This window comes from Vigna unguiculata, chromosome 3, assembly GCF_004118075.2.
Source record: "Vigna unguiculata cultivar IT97K-499-35 chromosome 3, ASM411807v1, whole genome shotgun sequence".
Classification (NCBI taxonomy): domain Eukaryota; kingdom Viridiplantae; phylum Streptophyta; class Magnoliopsida; order Fabales; family Fabaceae; genus Vigna; species Vigna unguiculata.
The window spans coordinates 12678299-12698559 of record NC_040281.1 but is presented as its reverse complement, the minus strand read 5'-3'; the positions used below and the strand labels follow the sequence as shown (position 1 = coordinate 12698559).

Below are 20261 nucleotides of genomic sequence, written 5' to 3'. Positions count from 1 at the left end.
ATTATATCTCCATCCAAGAATGCAAGAGAAAAATATTATAATACTATCTGGACCCATTACCATCCCTGTTATTATTAACATTAACCTTATTTTCACTTTTAGTGAAAATTTTTACAGTAGTTTCCAAGTACCTTAATTAACAGTAATAGTAAAACATAAGCTAAAGTGGACACGGTTTTTTAATGCTAGTTTTCACTATAGAAAAGCAGAAATAGCAGAAATAGAAAAGAGATGTGGTTTAGAGAATAAACGACATTAATTGAATAAAATGAACTTATGAATATACAGAACAGTTATGGACCATCTCAGACTGAAGATATGTAGAAAAGAAAAAAGTAAATGAACAGACATTGAGTGATGGTGAGAGGATTTTAAATGCACAACTCATCTAATGGGGTGGTACTGATCAGAAACTCGTCTCGGGGGCAGCTTTCGCAGTATGAAGAGTACCAACGCTGAGGGAACAATCTCTACCATCTGCAGTGTGCACAACAATCCATTCAGGTTCAGAATCAGAATACAAGGGAATTTTAACCAAATGTTCATATTTGTATTGAGCATATGAAATCCTTCTGAATATGTTCTTGGAGGAAGTCAAATGACACGTTCATATGATATTTTAATGCAACAATTAAACATGATTCCCTGCTAAGAAATACAAGAAGTTGACTTACCAAATAGTAAACCAGGTTAAGAATGGGATGGTTCAAGACATCAAGATCTGTATTCTTACCAAATACAGAAAATGCGAGCTACACCAAAGGTGAAAACAAACATCATGTCAGAAAACAATAACTTCAAATAAATACAGTAGCTTTAAATGGGAAGGAACTCACCAAAGCACATCTTATCAGAAAACATGTGCAACAAATACTAGTAACAGACCCTACCTGCCATGGTGAAACGTTAGTCACAGACAGCAAGAGCTTTAAAGCATACAATTTTTACCTCGCACTCTGAATTTAAGGATATTTTTTTCTTTGAGGTTGAAAAGCCTGAAGCAACAAATACTTTAGAAACAAACCTCGTAAAGTTTCTTTTGACGGCCTCTTGATTCAATGGGGAAACGCCTCAACAAGAAAAACAACCTACGCCATTCTGAGAAGGTTAGTGTACAATGTCCAACCAAGGATTGTGCCATCTGAAAGACAACATCTTAGTGAGCTTACCTTCCTCCGTACAACAAAAATCCAAGAGCAGCAAAGAATGATGAAACTGCAAAAGAACATTAAAGCAAAGGTCACAATACGAAACAATTGTACATGAAGTTTCTTAGTAGCAATAATCGATTTATATATTCTCGTGTTTCTATTTTAAGATTGTGCGTTGGGATTTACAGAACAAATTCCCCTGTTTGTGAATGCAAAATAAGCACCAGAAGCAAAAGTTAAGCGTAAGAATACAAATATTTTCTCTTTCTCAAAGAATCTCTCGAAGAGTCTCCCCTCTTGTATGAGTCTATCTCTCAATTCTTAACAAATATGTGAAAAAGGAACCACCTTTCTTCGCATCCATAGCTTCTCATATCCAATATCCAATCCTTCAGGATTGGCATTGTCTTGGTCATTATCTCAAACGAATTAACGTTTGTATGAACACAATTCATCTTATAATTCATCTTATGAACACAATTCGTGAATGGAATATGGGTTCTTGGCTAGACAGACGGTACTTCAATGAACACAATTCATCTTATAATCATATTGATTGTGTCCATATTAACTTAGGAAATTCTTCATCCCTGGCGTTTCTTGGCACACTTCTATTGTAGAAATGCATTTTGCTTTAAAAGTAATAAAATAACCTAGTATAGATTTTTTGAAATAAACATCTTTGGCCATATTTAAATCTTAATATCCAACGAGCGTGGAATTTCCATCACCAAAATACAAACTCCTTTTGGTAGTTCCTCTTAGATACCTTTCTATTCATTGCCATATCTAAATCTTAAGCGTGGAATTTCCATTGCCTAACCACAAACTCCATTTAGTAGTTTCTCTTATCTTAGATACCCATGTGTCCATTTCATAGCTTTTAGGATTTGATAAGAATCTATAATCTTAGAACATAAGCAATATATGGATTTGTACCAATCTTTCATGGGAAAAGACTTGCTCAAATCCTTCTTGAGATGTAATCCTCCAAGTTTAGTTTAGCACTAACAGATGGTTAACTTGCTCCATGTGTATTTCTTCTTCCAAGCTTCCCTTTAGGAAATTAGTTTTAGCATCAAGTTCTTCAATCTCCAAGTTTAGTTTATCACCAACAGATAACATCCTCACTATTGGTAAATAGAATCTCTTCAAAATCTGTCTTCGTAACCCTTCACAACAATTTGTGCTTTATATTCACAACAATTTGTAATGTCAAAGTTTTCTTTCTTTTGGCAATCCGACCCACTTGTTCTGCAATGTCCATGTCGTTCTCTTTTGGAAATCCCCCCAAATCATAGGACTAGTTCTCCTTCAAGGATTGAATTTCTTCATTCATGTGCATGCGACCATTTGTCATTGATCTTAATGGCTTCTTCAAAGCTGTGAAGTTTCCCTTCATCATCTGACATATTCTTTTAGAAATATCTTCTCTATGGTTGTTTATCTAATCAAAAGCTTTGATCTTGTCCTGTTTGAAGGTTATCTACCTCTTGATCTTCATTTACCTAATCAAGAGTGTAATTTGTTTCTTCAAGTTTCTGGCATCTGATTAATTTGCTCTGTTTTGATTATGTTTTACTTATTGTTCCATATGAAAATTTTCTCTACCAGAATTAGTAGGAGTTTGTCACGAACTACCTTAAAATTTGGCTTTTCAGATATCTTGAACTGTTTGATCCTCAAACATACCATATATTTGCTCGAACAATTCACTTGTTTGAAGAGACCCATAACTTGAAACCGAAGTTCATCCCTATGAGAATATGAAGAAAACTCTTTCATTCAAAGATCCTCACAAGAGGTTTTCTTTCTATATCATAATTTATCGCTATATCTTCTCCATTACTCCATTATTTGAAGGTGAGATGTTGATCAGATTAGTAGCCCTATATTCCGAGAACTCTGGAATTAAAACTCCAGGAAATTCCAGACTGGATGAGGGCAAAATAGGGGCACTATGTAAAAGTATTTGAGTAAAAGATTTGTGCTTCTACTTTTTAGAAGATTGAAATGATTGAATAGAATGAAATACTCTCCCTACAGAAGATGAAAAAACATTATTCAAGAAAAAACCCTTCGTCATTCACATAAAGAGATGTGGTTCTTATGAGAAATGTTTCATCTAAGAGGAATTTCAACAACATTATTTGAGGGGCAAGATGAAAATTAAATATTATTGACACAAAAGTCATCAAATAAAGTCATGTTGATAGAAATAACCTGAAAGGAAGAGTTCTGCAGCTTCCAAGCCTGTAGCGGTTTTGCTTGCACTCATGTAAATCCAGAGGCAGATCTATTATTATCAGGCGAGATGATTAAAATAAAATCATGACATTAACTAGTAAGAATTCTTATTTTAAGGACTAGAATGGTGGACAAGGAAATCAAGACCGTGCACTTGCCTGTACCAAGTAAATAAAACCATTGATAATAAAATAAGCAGGTCTAAGTTTCTGTGCCGGTTCACTTCTTGCCTGTATAAATTCGAGACAGATAAAGGGAATATAATTTATACCATAAAATAGTGACTGTTAATGTAGTTCTCCCAAAAGAAATTATTAAACATAAACATACCTGGTGATATATCTCAGCCCAGAACAAGACAAGCAATGTATAAGTAGAAAAGAACAGAAGACCAGGAAGCTCCATTAACACCTGCTCTAGTGCCTATATGCGTAATGTGACAACAGGTCATAACATGAACAGAAACAATTAAGGAGGATAAGCAGAATGGGCAAAGGGAAAAAGAAAGGTTGAAATAATAGACAGATAGATGAAGGCCTAGCAGAAGGGCAGTAAAGTTGTAATTCAGCTAATTTTCTTATGAAACTGGTTTTTATTTATTCTAACCGGGAGGGAAAATTATTGCATGGTCCTACGTCATGGATCATCATGTGTTTAAGACCATGTAACTATTAACTAAGTTTTTCAATTTACAACCACAGGCTACAGATTGGCCATGACCATACACTAACTGGAGGTGTTTGGAACTTGTTTTATAAGTCATAGTAGAAACTAAAATTGTGTAATGGACTTCTTAAAACGGGCCAAGAAAATACAATTGACTGAAAACTCTTTGGTCATGATATTTATTAACAGACAAAATTAAAAAATCTCGATGAAACTAAACTATTTTCATAACATAATCCAAATTCCATTGTAAACTCAATCATTCAAATTCCAAGCTTAGCAAAAGACACTATGTGCTCTACTTTGATCCTACTTCCCTAACCTACCAACCAAAGCAAGAAATGAAGAAGTGGGATTAATGCTTAAATTACTGTAGTTGAGATTTAAGAGCAGAAAAATACCTTTGGTCTTATTGAAAAAACACTTTTGTATAAACCGAAAAGGACAGCCCTCACTGCAAGCGTAATATGCATTCATCAAGCGTAAAAATCAAAACAAATAAGCTAACAGAGCTGTTTATAGACTATTCACAACTCACATACATCCATTGACAACAAAGTTCATCAAGTGGAAAACCTTCTGCGTTGTCCACCCATATTCAGGTACCCTCATTTGAATTCGAACCAGTTGTACCTGAGAAATAAACAGCTTACAATTATGGCTTCCTTCGAAAAAATATGGCTTGGGCACAAACAGCTACAAGCCCTTATTTTACCAAATTCCCACACAATTCACATCTAAAGCAGCAAAAGACAAGTCATTCACATTCTGCATGAAGAAAACCTACGTATTCAGAGTTAACTGGTTCATAGGGGTTGCAAAACAATGACCCTCATACAGAAACATCAGTGTTGGATCATAAAAATCTGGTCAAGGGTTAAAGCTTAAACCTTATTGAGATATGACGAGACGGGGTGTCAGTTGTGTAGTAAATAAGTTCAGACCAAACCCAAAAAAAGAGGAAAAAGTGATTCAAAATTAAAAAACGATAATTGAAAAAACTTGAACCTTTTTCTGAAGGTTCACGATTTCCCCATAAAATAAGAGAAAGAAAATGACTAACCAGGGCAATAAAGGAGACCAACGTATAAGCGGCACAAAGGGCATAGTAAGTGCCTCTCTGCCATTGATCCGAGTCATCGATCCGATTCCACCACTGTAATGCACTCACAAACTCAGCCTCTCCTTCTATGAACGCAAAGCTCTTCGTTCTGAGTCCAAATGCCATAACAGGATTGGGAATGACGAATGAGTTAATAACAAGGAAGAAGAAGAAGAAGAAGAAAGAAAGAAAGAGGAAGCAAAAGGGGTTGTTGTTTTCGGTGCACTCCACGGAAAGTTAATAGAATGTCACGTGGCTATGTCGGAATTGCACACGTAGGTGGAGGTGTTACACGTGTGGCGTGGTGGCATATTCGTTTATTATTCAGGGGACATGCTATGCTTTGGTTTGGGAGAAGGATTAGACTAAGATGATGACGATGATTGATTTGATGCGAGATTGGTAACAACAACTTTTGGTTTGTGACATAAAAGGGTTTATATTTTGACTTGACTTTATCATATTCCTCGGATCAATCAGGGCACAGATAGGTTATTTTGTTATTATTATTTGTATGGTTATTATTGTTTCTATGGCTATTATATTATTATTATTATTATTATTATTATTATTATTATTGATGTTAAATAATTTTGTGTTCAATATAAGGTCAATTTTGGTAAGTTTTTCGTTAACAAGTTTCTACGAATCTTAATACGTGATTTCGCCGTTAATAAAAAATTGTTTTGTTGCTCAATTAAAAAGATTTATTAGTTTTAATATTTGTTTATACACTATCGTCTAATCATAATAATACTATATATATATATATATATATATATATATATATATATATATATATATATATATATATATATAATTGTATGTAAAAATTCAATAAAAAATTTAACGCTTTAACTTTTGTGTTATATTGAGCAGTTAAAAACAATATGATTTCAGTTACTTCATATTACTCGTAACAATGCTTTATATTATTTTAATATTTTTAATTTTGTATACTTAAGATTCAAAGGAATGAATATTCGACCCTCCATTCATTTTTTTATATGAATACCCCAATCTTAATATTGTAATACACATGAACTGTTTTTAAATATATTTAGAACTTTAAGTTTTAAAACGATTATTATACCCATATCCTCTTTTACATTTATCATATTCCATCAATTTTATCATTTTAGTGAATTTTTTAAATTTAATGGTTTCTTTCTTGATTTGAATTTTTTTTAATCTTATCTATTTTTTTATTATTTATATTTTTATATTATTATTAGCATACACACAGGTTGTCGCGTCTGAGTGTATGCGCTCTTTGAATATGCGTGATATTATATTAATAGGTGATGATAATATAGTATTATTAAGTTAATATATAAAATAAAATTATATTATTAAAAATAAAGTAAAATATATAAGAAAATATGAGAGAATAATTGTTGATAAATAGAGAAAAAAGTTGGTAGAGGTAACAGTCAATTTTCAAAAATTTAATAAATAATTATATTTTAAAGGGTAAAATTGGTATTTTGTTATAAATACAAAGATAAAGTTTTTCCATTTTGATATACACATCTGTTTTTTTATTTTTATTTATAACAATATATAAAGAGAATTCTCTCTTTTGTATCCACATTTCAAAATACTAATTTTACCTTTTAAAATATAATTATTTATTAAATTTTTGAAAATTAAACGTTACTTTTACAAATTTTTTTCTCTATATATCAATAATTATTCTTTCATCTTTTCTTATATATTTCACTTTATTTTTAGCAAATATAATTTTATTTTATATATTAACTTAATAACATTATATTATCATTACCTATTAATATAATATCACATTAAAAAATAAAATATGTGCTAGTCTTTTGAATGATTGTTCTTCTAAATTAAAATAGTTACTTTGCCATTTTTATTGACTGCTTCTTAAAATTGATATTTTTTAAATTAAAATAATTATAAAAATTATTTATATTTACTTGTATAATTATATGAATAATATTATTATTTTTATTATCATAACTAACAGACGGTTCACAAGTAAAATATGAAAAAAAAAATTAAAAATAAAAACATATCTTCACTTCACCTTATATTAGTCCTCTCTTCTGTGATATTTCTTATTTTCACGTTAACATCATAAGAGTATCATAGCAGATAATCTGATAAATGTTAGTGAGTTAATTCTAACAACAATAGCATGATATATATATATATATATATATATATATATATATATATATATATATATATATATATATATATATATATATATATATATATATATATATATATATATATATATATAGACTATAGTTTGGAGTTTTAAATGTTTCTTTTATGTTTTGATTTATATCTACATAATTACGAACCCTTGATAGAAACACATACATAAACATCCAGATACATCAAGAAATCATAACAAAATACATAACAATTTTATAATAGACAAAGTGCTTTAAGACTGTCACATTGGCCTCTAAATGGTCTTCTTTGTGACCCTATGAGTTATTTGTTCTATCAGTTTTTTTATAGTCTCGGCACTATGTATGCCAAAAGATTGGCGGGAAGAGCCTCCTTAAGTATTGGTGAATGTTGATTTCCTCCGACAGCAGCACGTACACGTTCAGGGTATTCGGTACACGTTCAGGGTGTTCGGTCGTCCAATTGCAACGACAAGTATGTTTTAAAGACCTTCAACTTTAAAACTACTTTGAAGATTCAAAAATTCTTACAACACTCAAAAAATAAATTTAACACCTAACTCATAAAATCATAATATGTTTAAAGAGAAGTTACATCTTATTATTCTTTCCGACACTTCTTGTGCGACCTTAGATGTGTAAGATAGTTCTCAATCTAGTGGCTTTTCTAGTAAGTCTCTTAGAAGTCCCATTTTCTCTTAATATATTTTTATTGTCAACCATATCTCCGTTAAAAGAAAAAAGTACAAAACATTAACAAAAAAATATGGAAAATAACATATCATTTAACAAACACATAAATTGATACAACAATTTATATTCTCTCATTGTGATCTTTATGTGTTTCATGTACATCGTCAACAAGAGGGTCTTCATCAAAATTAATCATTGTTTTTAATAGTCGAGTGTCAACAATATTAAAAATATTCAGATTCTCTTCATTAACTTCAATTTTTTTTTTAATAAAGAACAAGAGATCAATATTCAGACATAGGATCTTTACATAAAAAACTTGATATGATTGATGTGCCATGACAAAAGGCTCATGTTAATACCCACCATTCGAAAATCAACTTGAATCATTCTTGATTCATCCATTCTAACACCATTCTTGTTGTCAATCCACCTACACTTGAGCACTATAGTATAAAACTTTGTATAATGAACCTCACAAATATCTTTTATTACACCATAGTACGTCATTGATCCAAATATTGGATTTTGATATTTGGATGTGGAAAATTATAGTGACTCGACTTCAAGATTAACTCCACTATTTTGTACTATACTTTTTTCATCCAAAGACTTCATATAGAATGTGCAATTATCAATTTCATAACTTTTACAACATAGGACATTGCCAACAACATCAAAGTCTCAAAAGTTTTTGAATCTTTCTACACCTCAATTTTAAACAAAGGCATGAATGTTTTTTTATGCTTCATTAACAACCATTTTTTTGGTTGTCTTGGGTTGTTTTCATTTACAATGGATTTTTATGTAGATAAGTAAGGGATCACCTTATTTATGTTGTTCAGTATGTATAGATGTGCTTGTAACACTTTTTCTCGAGATTTTATTACCACATGTATACCTTGGGTGCACTTACTTATAAAATGTTTGTTCAACCATGATTTGGGTAGAACCCCTATCGAATTTGATTTTTCCATGTACTCTGAAGGAAACTTAATAATTTCTTCAGCATTATACTTTCAATCATTGAAGCTATATACGATATTGATTTTTCACGTACACTTTTCAAAATTTTCATATAACACTCAATATGATACATCTATCTTAAGTATACCGGTCCACAAAACTAAATTTCTTTTATCAAATGAAAAAGTAAATATACCATGATATCATGAAAAGATGGAGGGAGAAACATCTCTAATTGACACAAGACAATAACAATGAAGTTCATCTAGCTTTAAATGATCAACAACTTTAATACAAATTAAAGAGAAGAATGAACACAAATTAGTTCTAGTTTTTTTAACGTTTTTGGGTAAAAATTTATGAATAGCCACAAGTAACAATTGTTGCATTAAGATGTGGCAATTGTGAGACTTCAGTCCAACATGTTTCAAGTCCTGCAACGAAACTAAGTTATTAATATTTAAAGACTATCCTTGTGGTACCTTGACACTCTTTGGACATTATCAAAAACTTATCTTCTCTTTAGACATAGTGTATCATGCAGGGGACAAAAAAGTACGCTTACCAACCTACCTTAGTGTCAAGTCTTCTTTGATCTTCATTTCAAGTAAATTCAAGCGAAAATTTAACCTATCTTTTGTCTTTCCTTAAATGTTAAGAAATGTATCAATCAAGGTATCACACACATTCTTATTTACATACATAACATTTATGTAGTATTTAACCTTTAACTTCAACCAATATGGAAGATAAATAAATATTGATTTTTTCTTGCAAGGCCTTGTCACGGGTGACTTCTTTGACGTCTTCCCAAAGACATGATGTACTTTATTAACTTTTTCATAAATTTGAAGGTAGTCAATGTCATTGGTGCATCATCATTCTTTAGATGTCCATTAAATTATTTTTTAACCTCCGGTAAGGATGATTAAATTGTAAAAAATATCTAATGACGAAGATACATTGTTTTCATTCCATGTTTCAATTGATGAGCTACAATGTTTTCTTCACATATAAGACATGCTACCCTTAACATTGTACCCTAACAAATTGTCGTAAGCTGAGAAGTCATTAATGGTACAAATAATAATGCATGCATCATGAAAACTTTAGAAGCAAAAGCATCAAATGTTTCAACCCCATCAACACACAACAACTTCAAATATTTAAATAGTGGACCTACACAAACACCTGTGTCATTTCCATGTTGTCTAGGACCACATTTCATCATAGACAACGTCATGTACTTTCTTTTTATGTACAACCCAAGAGATAAGTTGTAAATAAATAATATAAAAACCTAATAATTGTGGTTGATACTTAAATTACAAAATGAATTCATTCCATCTATAGCTAAACTAAGCCTAGATTCCTACATTTTTGACTGGTTTAAGAGAATTCCTGATTAATATTTTTCCATTGCATTGAATCAGTTGAATGACAAAGCACTTTGTCACATCTTCTCTCATATGTATGTCATCTAAGGTTTTTAGCGTCTTTTAGGTTCATAAACAAACACTTAAGTTTGGGTATGATTAGAAGGTATCAAACCACTTTCATAGGGGCATCCTTTTCTATCTCTTGACAATTTTGATTGTTGTCTTTCTGCTTGTACTGTGATAACCCACCCTTTGAACATTATTTCAATCCTTCAAATTATTTCATGTATAATATGTAATCAACATGCATGTATCTTTTTATACTTCATTCCCATCAGAAAACGAATTTTCTTCGCCTTATAGTTATGAGTAGATAGTGTATTTCCATCTGCAACATTTCATTCAACAAAATGAGCTATTTTGTAAAACTCTTATTGGTCCACCCATGGGTCGCCTTCAAATTCATTAGCTTTAACATCGTTTACAATCGTATGAACTTAGTTAAGCCGACATACAATGAAGTTTCCGCCTAAGTAGACACCATCTCGTACACATATGCTAGACAAAAGCTTTTGCACCAACATCGTGAATCATATCCTCTGATTGGTCTTCCTCCAATCGCTCTTCCATGGTGAAATCTGTAAGACCCGTAGAATTTAATTAATTAATAAATATGGGAGGAGAAATAATTATGACATTTAATTATGATTGGTATGATGTGAAAAAGTGCTAGCTCATGTGGTTGAGAGCACTTTGATTGTGTGAGAGGACTTGGGTTTGAGTCCTATGTATGCCTTTTGCTTTGTTATTCGTTGTTATTTTAATATGTGATAATCATGTGGTGAAATAGTATGACAGTTGAATTATGATTGTTTGCATGAAATATAAATTGGCATGATGGCTTGATATTGATTTGGGGAATTGCAGGGTTGTGAGTTCAAGTCTTGGAGAACTTACATTAAGCTTTATTTTTTTGGTGTTTTGGATTTGGGTTGAATATGAAAGGGTTGGGAAGAAACCCTAGTGGTATGGTGAGAGGTGGCTGGAAAGGAGCCATAATGGTTTAGTAAATGATAATAAACTCCATTCAATAAGTAATTTTCGTTTTAAAACATTGACTTAGTTTTTAGGGCACCTTTAAAAGGCTATAGTGAGGTAGAGAGAAGGGTTTGGCAATCTGGAAATTTGACTTACAGAGAGATCACGAAAATTCTAGAATTTGGTGAGGTTTGGGAGAGATTGAGAGGCTGAAAAGAGAGGAACCAAGGAGGGCTAGTGTGCGAAGGAGAACTATCCAAAGTTTCAAGGGTTAAAGCTTAAAAGGAGAACCAGGTTAGGGGAGTTTACCGCGATTATATTGTTGTTTTGGTGTGAATTGTGTGAAAATAATATTTAAGTTATGCATGCACTGTGTTCATTCTGAGTTTCTGTTGAATTCTGGAAATTTTCCAGAAACCGCCTAGCGGGCTATACATAGCCGCCAGGCGACTCATCCATTTTTGTGCATTTTGCTGTGTTTCTGGGTGCAGCGCCTGGCGGTGAATCCCTGTACCGCCAGGCGACTCAAAGTCTGGGCTATTCTAGGTGTTTCTGGATGAACCGCTTGGCGGGATTGGTTGTGACCGCCAGGCGGCGCGGGTTGGATACTCGTTTTAAGTTTTTCCTGAGCGTTTGGCGTGAATTGTTCGGAGGGAAATCAAGGGGTGGGTCTTATGAGTGGATCTGGTGTAGAAATGTTTTGATTTCGAGTGTAATTGACATGGAAATTCAATGGAACAGTGACCAAGTGTTTAGGGTTGAACAATTGGGGTTTGATATCGTGAGAGTGGTCAGTGATTGGAATGCTTTGAATAATTTTAATGGATGTGGGTGTAGGCTGCGAGGAACATAATACATAAGGGAGATTGCGCGAGAAATGATGGAGATTAATCTGGAATGAAAAGCAATGGAGAGTGGGACTGCGTAGGTGTGGGAATTCTGGAAATTTTACCAGAAGTCTGATGCACTGCCTGGCGGCACGGGACTAGCCGCCAGGCGCCAGTACAGTGACGTGGATACTAGTGGTTGTTTTGGTCTAGGAGTGTGTTTTAGGATAATTGGTGTTTGGTCCCTTAGTAAATCAATTTCTAGTGTATCTGTGAGGGGATAGAGTATAGAGATTCCACTACGGTAATGATATTTTCCCTCTTACTTTATAAGCGAACTTGGGGGTGTATAAATTGGTTGAGAGAATGGTAATTAGAAGCTTGGGAAGTATGTTAGATCACGGGATATTCTAGTACTGTCATAGCCTTAATAACATGCGTGTCAGTATGGATTTGGGGAAAACATGAATGACACCCAACCATGGGTGAGTTCCTTGGCGTGTAATTATTTTATGGGGAGTTGTTGTAGAGAGGGAGAGTGGTAAATGTTCATATAAGTAAACAGTACCATACACTGAACTAGGAGTATAATGGATTGAGGATGGGTGCGAGTGCAAGATGCGAAGAGTATTTGACCAAAACCAGTACTGCATAAGTACTGATACGGCGCCTGACGACAGAGTTAGGTCCGCCAGGCGGTAGAGAGGCAACAGTGGGGTTCTGGTGCAGGAAGCGCCTGGCGGCAGGGGGGTCCCGCCAGGCGATGGCGACGAAAATCGTGGTCTCTGGAACAGCATCCGCCTGGCGGTGGGAACGGTCCCGCCAGGCGGTAGTTGCAGACTTTGTGATTCATGGGGCGCTTGGCGCCTGGCGGCACGTGTCCCCCGCCAGGCGATTTATACTGCTGCAGCTTTGGGTTTTGATTATGAATTTGTGATCTACAGTGTGTCTAGTGATGCTTTAAGGGTGAGATTGCTGGTGTTCCTTGAGTTGTGGCTCAGAACGTATCCCATGAGTTGTGGCTCGGGATAGGGGTTAAGCACGTGGTATTCCTTGAGTTGTGGCTCGGAATAGCATCTCTTGAGTTGTGACTCGGGATGGCGGATGAACACGAGGAACCCTTGAGTTGTGGCTCGAGTTGGTAAGTGTTGCCGGTGTGAGTGTGATGGTCGTGGCCAATACGGATGGCTCCAGAGAGATTGCCCTCCTCAATTGTTGGCTGACGAGTTTGGTAGTCTTGGGACGATACGGACTATGTTCGTATACGGGAACTCTACCTGGCGTTACGGTGTATGATCCGTAGCATGTTTTCCCGCACGTGCTCTATCGGTTGTGGCCGATAGGTATGGCAACAAGTCACCTTAAAGTAATCCTTAGACGTTGTAGAACACGAATAATCTGATTGGGGGTCAGATGGTAGGAATTAAAGAATAGGGCAATGTGAGATGTTTTGTACGATCTCTTGTGTTTATATGATTATGTTTTTGTAACTTTATATATGTGATTTAATTGTTAAGCTCACCCTATCTGCGTGTGTGTGGCGATGATCGTGTACGCGGTACACGGGAGCAGATTCTGTTGATGCAGGTGGCTCAGGTGACGCTTAGCCGCGGATAGGGGTTAGACTTGGGGAAATGCTTATGTTTTCTTTATTGCCTTTGAAAACAGTTGTAAACCCTGATGGGTAATTTTATAACATTATGGTTTTGGTATTCATAGACTTTATTCGATGGTTTAATAAAGTTTTTAAATTTTCCCACATTTTGAGAAAATGAGGTATTATTAAATACACGTGGTTTTAATTTAATTTATTTATTTATTTATAAATCAGTAATATCCTGACGGGATGTTACAAAATCGACAACATCTGCAGTTTGGGAGACAGTTGGGAAGTCTATTAATTTGCCTGTCATGCCCAAATTGTATAACTTTGAAGGAAACCATCATAGAGAAGGTGTTTCCTAATTTTGGTTGCATACAATTTTCTCTCATTCAAACAGTTGACACAATGACATCTAATTTTGACTTCATTGCCATTTCTACCCTCGTTATCTTGCACAAATTGTATAAAATTTTCTACTTCTCTCTCATACTCAACACTGATGTGTGATGAATTAATCCCATCTCGATCAATATGTATATGTACTAAAATTGTATGAACAATATTAGTACTCTCTAAATGAATGATCATATCACTTTTATATTCAAGGTGTAACCCTATCACATTCGAGAAGATTCACTTTTTTGTTAGTTCATTGATACATATAAATTTTAAACAACATTTCTTAAATTTCACAAATTTTTTGTTATCATTTTACATTGGTCTTCAGGTTATACAAAATGAAAGTGGTTATCAACCACAATTAAATATACACATAAAGATCAATACAAAATATTGTTAGCAAAAATTCATGAAATTCAAGAAATTTAACTAAAAGGACTAAATTGCATTAATTTTTAAAAAATCATGACCAAATTGAGATTAAAAAAAATTGAAGGACCAACTTGACATTTTTGGAGAAAATTAGGAAGCAATAGAGTTATTAAACTAAAAATATATTAAACATGTTAAAAAAAATATTTCAAATAATAAAAACAAAAAATTATATAAAAATTTTAAAACCAATAGTCACAAGAAAGCAACATGAAAGCGTTTAACGTAGACTCAAAAGCTCAAAATCGCAACAATGGTAGGAATGCAACAACGAGAGAATATAATGCATTTTGGAAGGTCCAAAACTTGTCACGATTACAATGGCAATACTATAACGTACCTGAACTTTAATGGCTGCACCAAAACGCATCATTATGTTCGAGTTATGGACGAACCACAACAAAAAAGAACAAGAGAGAAAAGAGAAACAAACATCAATGAAAGACATTATGGAAGAAAAAGTGAGGTTTGCGTTGGTGAAGGAGGAGAATAGCGACTTTTGCAACAACAAAATGCAATAGGACCTTTTGCGAGCAAGTAAAAATTTCACATTTTAACCCTATTCAAGGGGTATTGGCTACAACTCTCGTGAAAATCATAGCTTATTGTAAGCATAAAAACGACAAGTGCACCGGTTGAACGTAACAAATAATAAATATTATTCTCTTCACAGAAACTTGTGCAACACATGACAACTCTTGCAATTCATAACTCAATTAGACAACAAAGTTCACAAAAAAATACTAAGAAACCCTTTTCCGGTATTTTATCAAATAGTTGGTGTGCAACAAAAATTTAACATAGAGTATTTACAATTGTCAAGATTAGATTTCATCCACTTCGTTGTTATGCATTCACAAATATATCAATTATAATTCCATGTTAAAATCAACTCACAAGAATAATAAAATCCTATTCCTAGTGATGTTGAGCCTATGATGACTCATGAAGTTCCAATTCCTTGAATCTTCAACAAGCAACCATGCATTTAGTTCAAGATTTTTAAAATTACTAATGAATCATGTTCTATCCCTAGATACAAGCTTCATTAGGCACTTAATTTCAATTCTAGGTTCAGAAGACATTTTCCAACACCTAATGAACCATATACCAAGTTATGGATAGTCAAACCAAAGAAAGCATTAAACATAGAAATCAAATACTAACATAGAAATGGAAGCATATGTATTAACATCACATAGTACACAATAAATCAATTTATTACATCTAATCTCAATAATGGGTTTTGCTCTCCCTAATAGAGGACCTACGTCATACAAATTGAAGAGATAAGAAAGAAATTGAAACCATAGAGAGATTCACATCATTCCCCAAGGTTCTTTGCCTCTACTCCATTCTCCAATTTTCTTCTTCACATTTTCATCTCCAATTCGTGACCCATCTTCCTTCTCAACCCAAAAGGGGGCAAAATCACCATTGATGAAGATTAAAGCCTAAGGAGAAAAAATGAGAGCTTTCCAACACCTTAAATAGCCTTTAAGGGCCTCTCATAATCACTCTAGGTGAAGAATGAAGTGTGGGAGGAGAGAATTTTTAAATAGCTAATTATTCTTAATTAGTTAATAACACTATGATGTCCAAGCATATTGGGTTTTTTCATAAATGCAAAGTCCCCATGCTAGTTTCCATCCAAAATTTGTTTCTTGAAGACATGGGTTTTAAGTCTGTGCCAAGGTTCTGGATGGGTGACTTGAAGATGCATTTCTCATCTAAGTGCAAAACCAATAAATCAACTACTTTAAAGATTCCATAAAACCTAACTAGGTTGAGGAAACCCCAAAAAATTGTCCAACAAAGTAAAAGCGAAATGGGTAGAAGAAATACCAACACCTATTTCAAACCTAGTTGCTAGAAATAACAATGGTAGAAAAAAAAGTTGAATAAAATATTAGAGATTGAGATCGAGACACGAACTAATGGCGGAAGAAAAGCATAGTACATGGGTGGTGTATTGTCTCCCTTATTCTCTCAAACCTAGGGTAGTAATGTAATTTACAATTCAATTTGAATTGAATTTCAAATTGATTTATTACCCCAAGTTTGAGAAAACAGGTGAAATAATACCCCACCCATGGCTGAAAAATAGAAAAGCAAAATTCAAAAAAATATTTCACCTAGAATGCCACGTCAAGTAGTATGAAAGTAGTGATAAGAGAAAGAGTAGTCAATGTGTCATTTGCCATATATATATATATATATATATATATATTATTAGAAGATTTGGAAATTAGACTTGTTAAATAACGTTTTAGTTTTGAGTTTAATAATAAATTAAAATTATATGCTAAATTTAGGTATGATATTGTGGGCTGGATCATGTGGTTCAGTCCACAAGCCCATTAAATAAAGTGCAAGGTAGACTGAGTATTTTAGTTCATTGGCCCACTTAGGTCCGTCTCGCATAACCCGCAATCCGCGTAGACCAATGACGGGCTAACCCACATAGTCCCCATTGACTTAAATTCCTAAAATTCAACCACACCAACACAACACGTCGTGTGTGTTTCTTCTATGAAACTTGCTCATTCATGTTCCTTCTCTAGTTCACTCCAAAGTAGCCATCCAAAGTAGCTCCCTTGTTTGCGTTTAGTACAACAAAGTCATTTATATTTTCAATAGGCTTGTACTTAAAAATTATTAATATAACTTGTTTTAAGAAATGGACTAATAGAATATATTATTTATACTAATTTAAATAAATAAAAATAAAGTTTATAAAATTGTTATGTGGATCGTGGGCCAGCTTACAAACTAACTGACCAAATGTTATGCAAATGCATGCCAAAGAGACTAATTCATATTTCTTATGTAGGACAGGTTGGCACGACCCATTTTTTGTGGACCAAATGCAGGACACAACCAAAACAGAATGGATCGGTCTGCACTGTTATCTCTAACTAAATCCATTTTATATCATGGATTTTTTTAAAATGTATTTGTACAGTAAACCATTTCGTACTTTCATTCAATTTCATATGTAAAATAAGTTATTAACTTTTATGATAATTAATTAAAAGCTATTTTAAATTGATTTCTGATTGATTAACAATGTATAAACATTTTATGTTTAATAGTCCTGTTGAACAATTTTACATTGTCCTAATTACACGATAGCTATTAAAAATCAATATAGTTATCGCATACAGGTGATAGTATAAAACCATTCTACATTCTAGTATGGCTTTCTTTGTTAAAGTCTACTTTAACAATGGATGTGTCAATGGATGTGTCAATTCTGGTCAACACCCAAATTCAATTTAAATATGATGATAATATTATATTTTATCGAAGTGTATACTTGAAAAATATATAATTTATTAGTAATTATTTTAAAATAGGATGCCTTTTAAACTAATAATACATAAAAATTAAACTCAGAAAATACTGAAAATGTTAAAAATTTAAACTTCCTTGTTTCACATAAATAAAAAATAAATAATTTAAAATATATGAGTAGAGATGACAAATAAATCCGTCCCTGTGGGTATTGCCCGAACCCGTCCCCGTTTTGACGGGGAATCCCCGCATTGACTGGGTATGGGTATGGGTATGGGGAATCCCTGACTTTTTCAATTGGTTATGGGGATGGGTATGGGGATGTACATATCCCCGCCATATTACCCGTCCCCATTTAAATTATTAAAATATTACTTATTAATTAAATAACCACACACACACACACACACACATATATATATATATATATATATATATTATTTTTTATTTATTCTAATTATTTGGTTTGTCATGAAACTCATTTGCATTTCAATTATATTTTTCATCTTATCATAATCTTTATGTAATTATGTTCAAAATATGTATGTTAATTAAAAAATTTTATGTCTCACATTTGAATATTTCTATTATATTTTAATATTTTTATTTAATGTATATTTTTCTTTCACATGAAAATGTTTAATACTCTCAATTTAAGTATTTAATAGCACAAACATTTCGTTTACTAGGTAATATAAAAAAAATCATTTACTTATTATTCTTATTATTAGTTTTTGTTTCATTTGAATAACTTTTTTATTTCACTAAAACATTTTTTGTTATTTCTCAACTACTGAGTATATATGTTAATATTTGAAAAGTTTTCTTAGATCTCTAAGATATTTTTCAACTTATCATACCCTTAATTATACATTTATTTTCTTTTGTGCGATTTCTTTCAATATCTCTCAAATTGTTTGTAAACATTTGTTAATTTTTTAATATTTTTATTTCTTGTTTATTTTCATTATGTATAATACTATTTCGATATATTTTATTTAATTATTTTTTATTTTTTAACTCATTATCAATCATACTGTAATTTTTTCACTATAATTATATAAATAACTTTTATTTACTACAATATAAAAATTTAATGTAATTGTCATTAATATTTTTTTATCACCATCCAACATAATTGAAGTTCAAAAGATACAAGATCTATGTTAAAATTTTATTATTATAATTATTATTTTTTCTTTGTATCCTTTTGATTAAGTAATGTATTATAACTTTTATTAGTGTATAAAAAAGAGATTCATTAGAATTTAAAATATTGAAGTAAACAAACATTTAAAATATATTTTAATTTGAATATTTGTTTCCTTTTATATTTTTTTAAAAGTATTTTTAAATTTCATCAACTATGTTTCATTAATGTTTGCAAATTTAATAAATGTGTTGGTTCTCATGAAATTTTATTTGGTATTATAATCTAAAATGTAAATAATTATAATTTATTTTAAACTTTTATTATGATTATTATTTGTTCTTTGTATCATTTTGATCAAATGATGTATTATAACTTTATTAGTATATAAAAAAGATATTCATTAGAATTTAAAAGATTGAAGTAAATAAACATTTAAAATATATTTTAATTTGAATATTTGTTTTTCGCTTATACTTTTTAAAAAATATTTTTAAATATTATCAACTAGGTTTCATTAATGTTTGTAAATTTAATAAATGTGTTGGTTCTCATGAAATTTTATTTTGTATTATAATCTAAAATGTAAACAATTATAATTTATTTTAAACTTATATTATGATTATTATTTGTTCTTTGTATCATTTTGATCAAATGATGTATTATAACTTTTATTAGTGTATAAAAAAGATATTTATTAGAATTTAAAAGATTGAAGTAAACAAACATTTAAAATATCAATTTTGTTCTTTGTATCATTTTGATCAAATGATGTATTATAACTTTTATTAGTGTATAAAAAAAGATTTATTAGAATTTAAAAGATTGAAGTAAACAAACATTTAAAATATATTTTAATTTGAATATTTGTTTTTCTTTTATATTTTTAAAAAAATATTTTTAAATTTTATCAATTATGTTTCATTAATATTTGCAAATTTAATAATTATTTTAGTTCTCATGAAATTTTATTTGGTATTATTATATAAAATGTAAACAATTATAATTTATTTTAAAGTATTTGATATGGAAGAAACAATCATCATTATAATATTGAATATTTGATAATATTATGTTTCCTTTATCATACAAATTTTATTATTTTATAAAAATTAATTAAAATAAATATTGAAGTAGTAAGAA

At 31.6% G+C, this 20261-nt stretch overlaps 1 protein-coding gene across 1 annotated transcript; it reads right to left on the bottom strand.

Moving 5' to 3' along the window:
- Positions 1 to 237: 237 nt before the first annotated feature.
- Positions 238 to 5527, bottom strand: LOC114175750 (tobamovirus multiplication protein 1-like). The gene is made up of 11 exons (XM_028060539.1): positions 5128 to 5527; positions 4607 to 4697; positions 4466 to 4518; positions 3729 to 3821; positions 3557 to 3628; positions 3375 to 3447; positions 1170 to 1215; positions 1025 to 1088; positions 837 to 890; positions 675 to 752; positions 238 to 477 (listed from the first exon to the last, which is right to left on the bottom strand). The coding sequence occupies exons 1-11, from the start codon at positions 5290 to 5292 to the stop codon at positions 385 to 387; spliced, it is 882 nt and encodes a 293-aa protein (XP_027916340.1). The 5' UTR covers positions 5293 to 5527; the 3' UTR covers positions 238 to 384.
- Positions 5528 to 20261: the final 14734 nt, after the last annotated feature.

Coding starts and splice junctions, on each gene's coding strand:
- LOC114175750 (XM_028060539.1), bottom strand. CDS start 5,292: ATGGCATTTGGACTCAGAACGAAGAGCTTTGCGTTCATAGAAGGAGAG. Junction 1,216..3,374: donor TGCAGAACTCTTCCTTTCAG/GTTATTTCTATC, acceptor GTTCTTTTGCAG/TTTCATCATTCTTTGCTGCT. Junction 891..1,024: donor GTCAAAAGAAACTTTACGAG/GTTTGTTTCTAA, acceptor TCACCATGGCAG/GTAGGGTCTGTTACTAGTAT.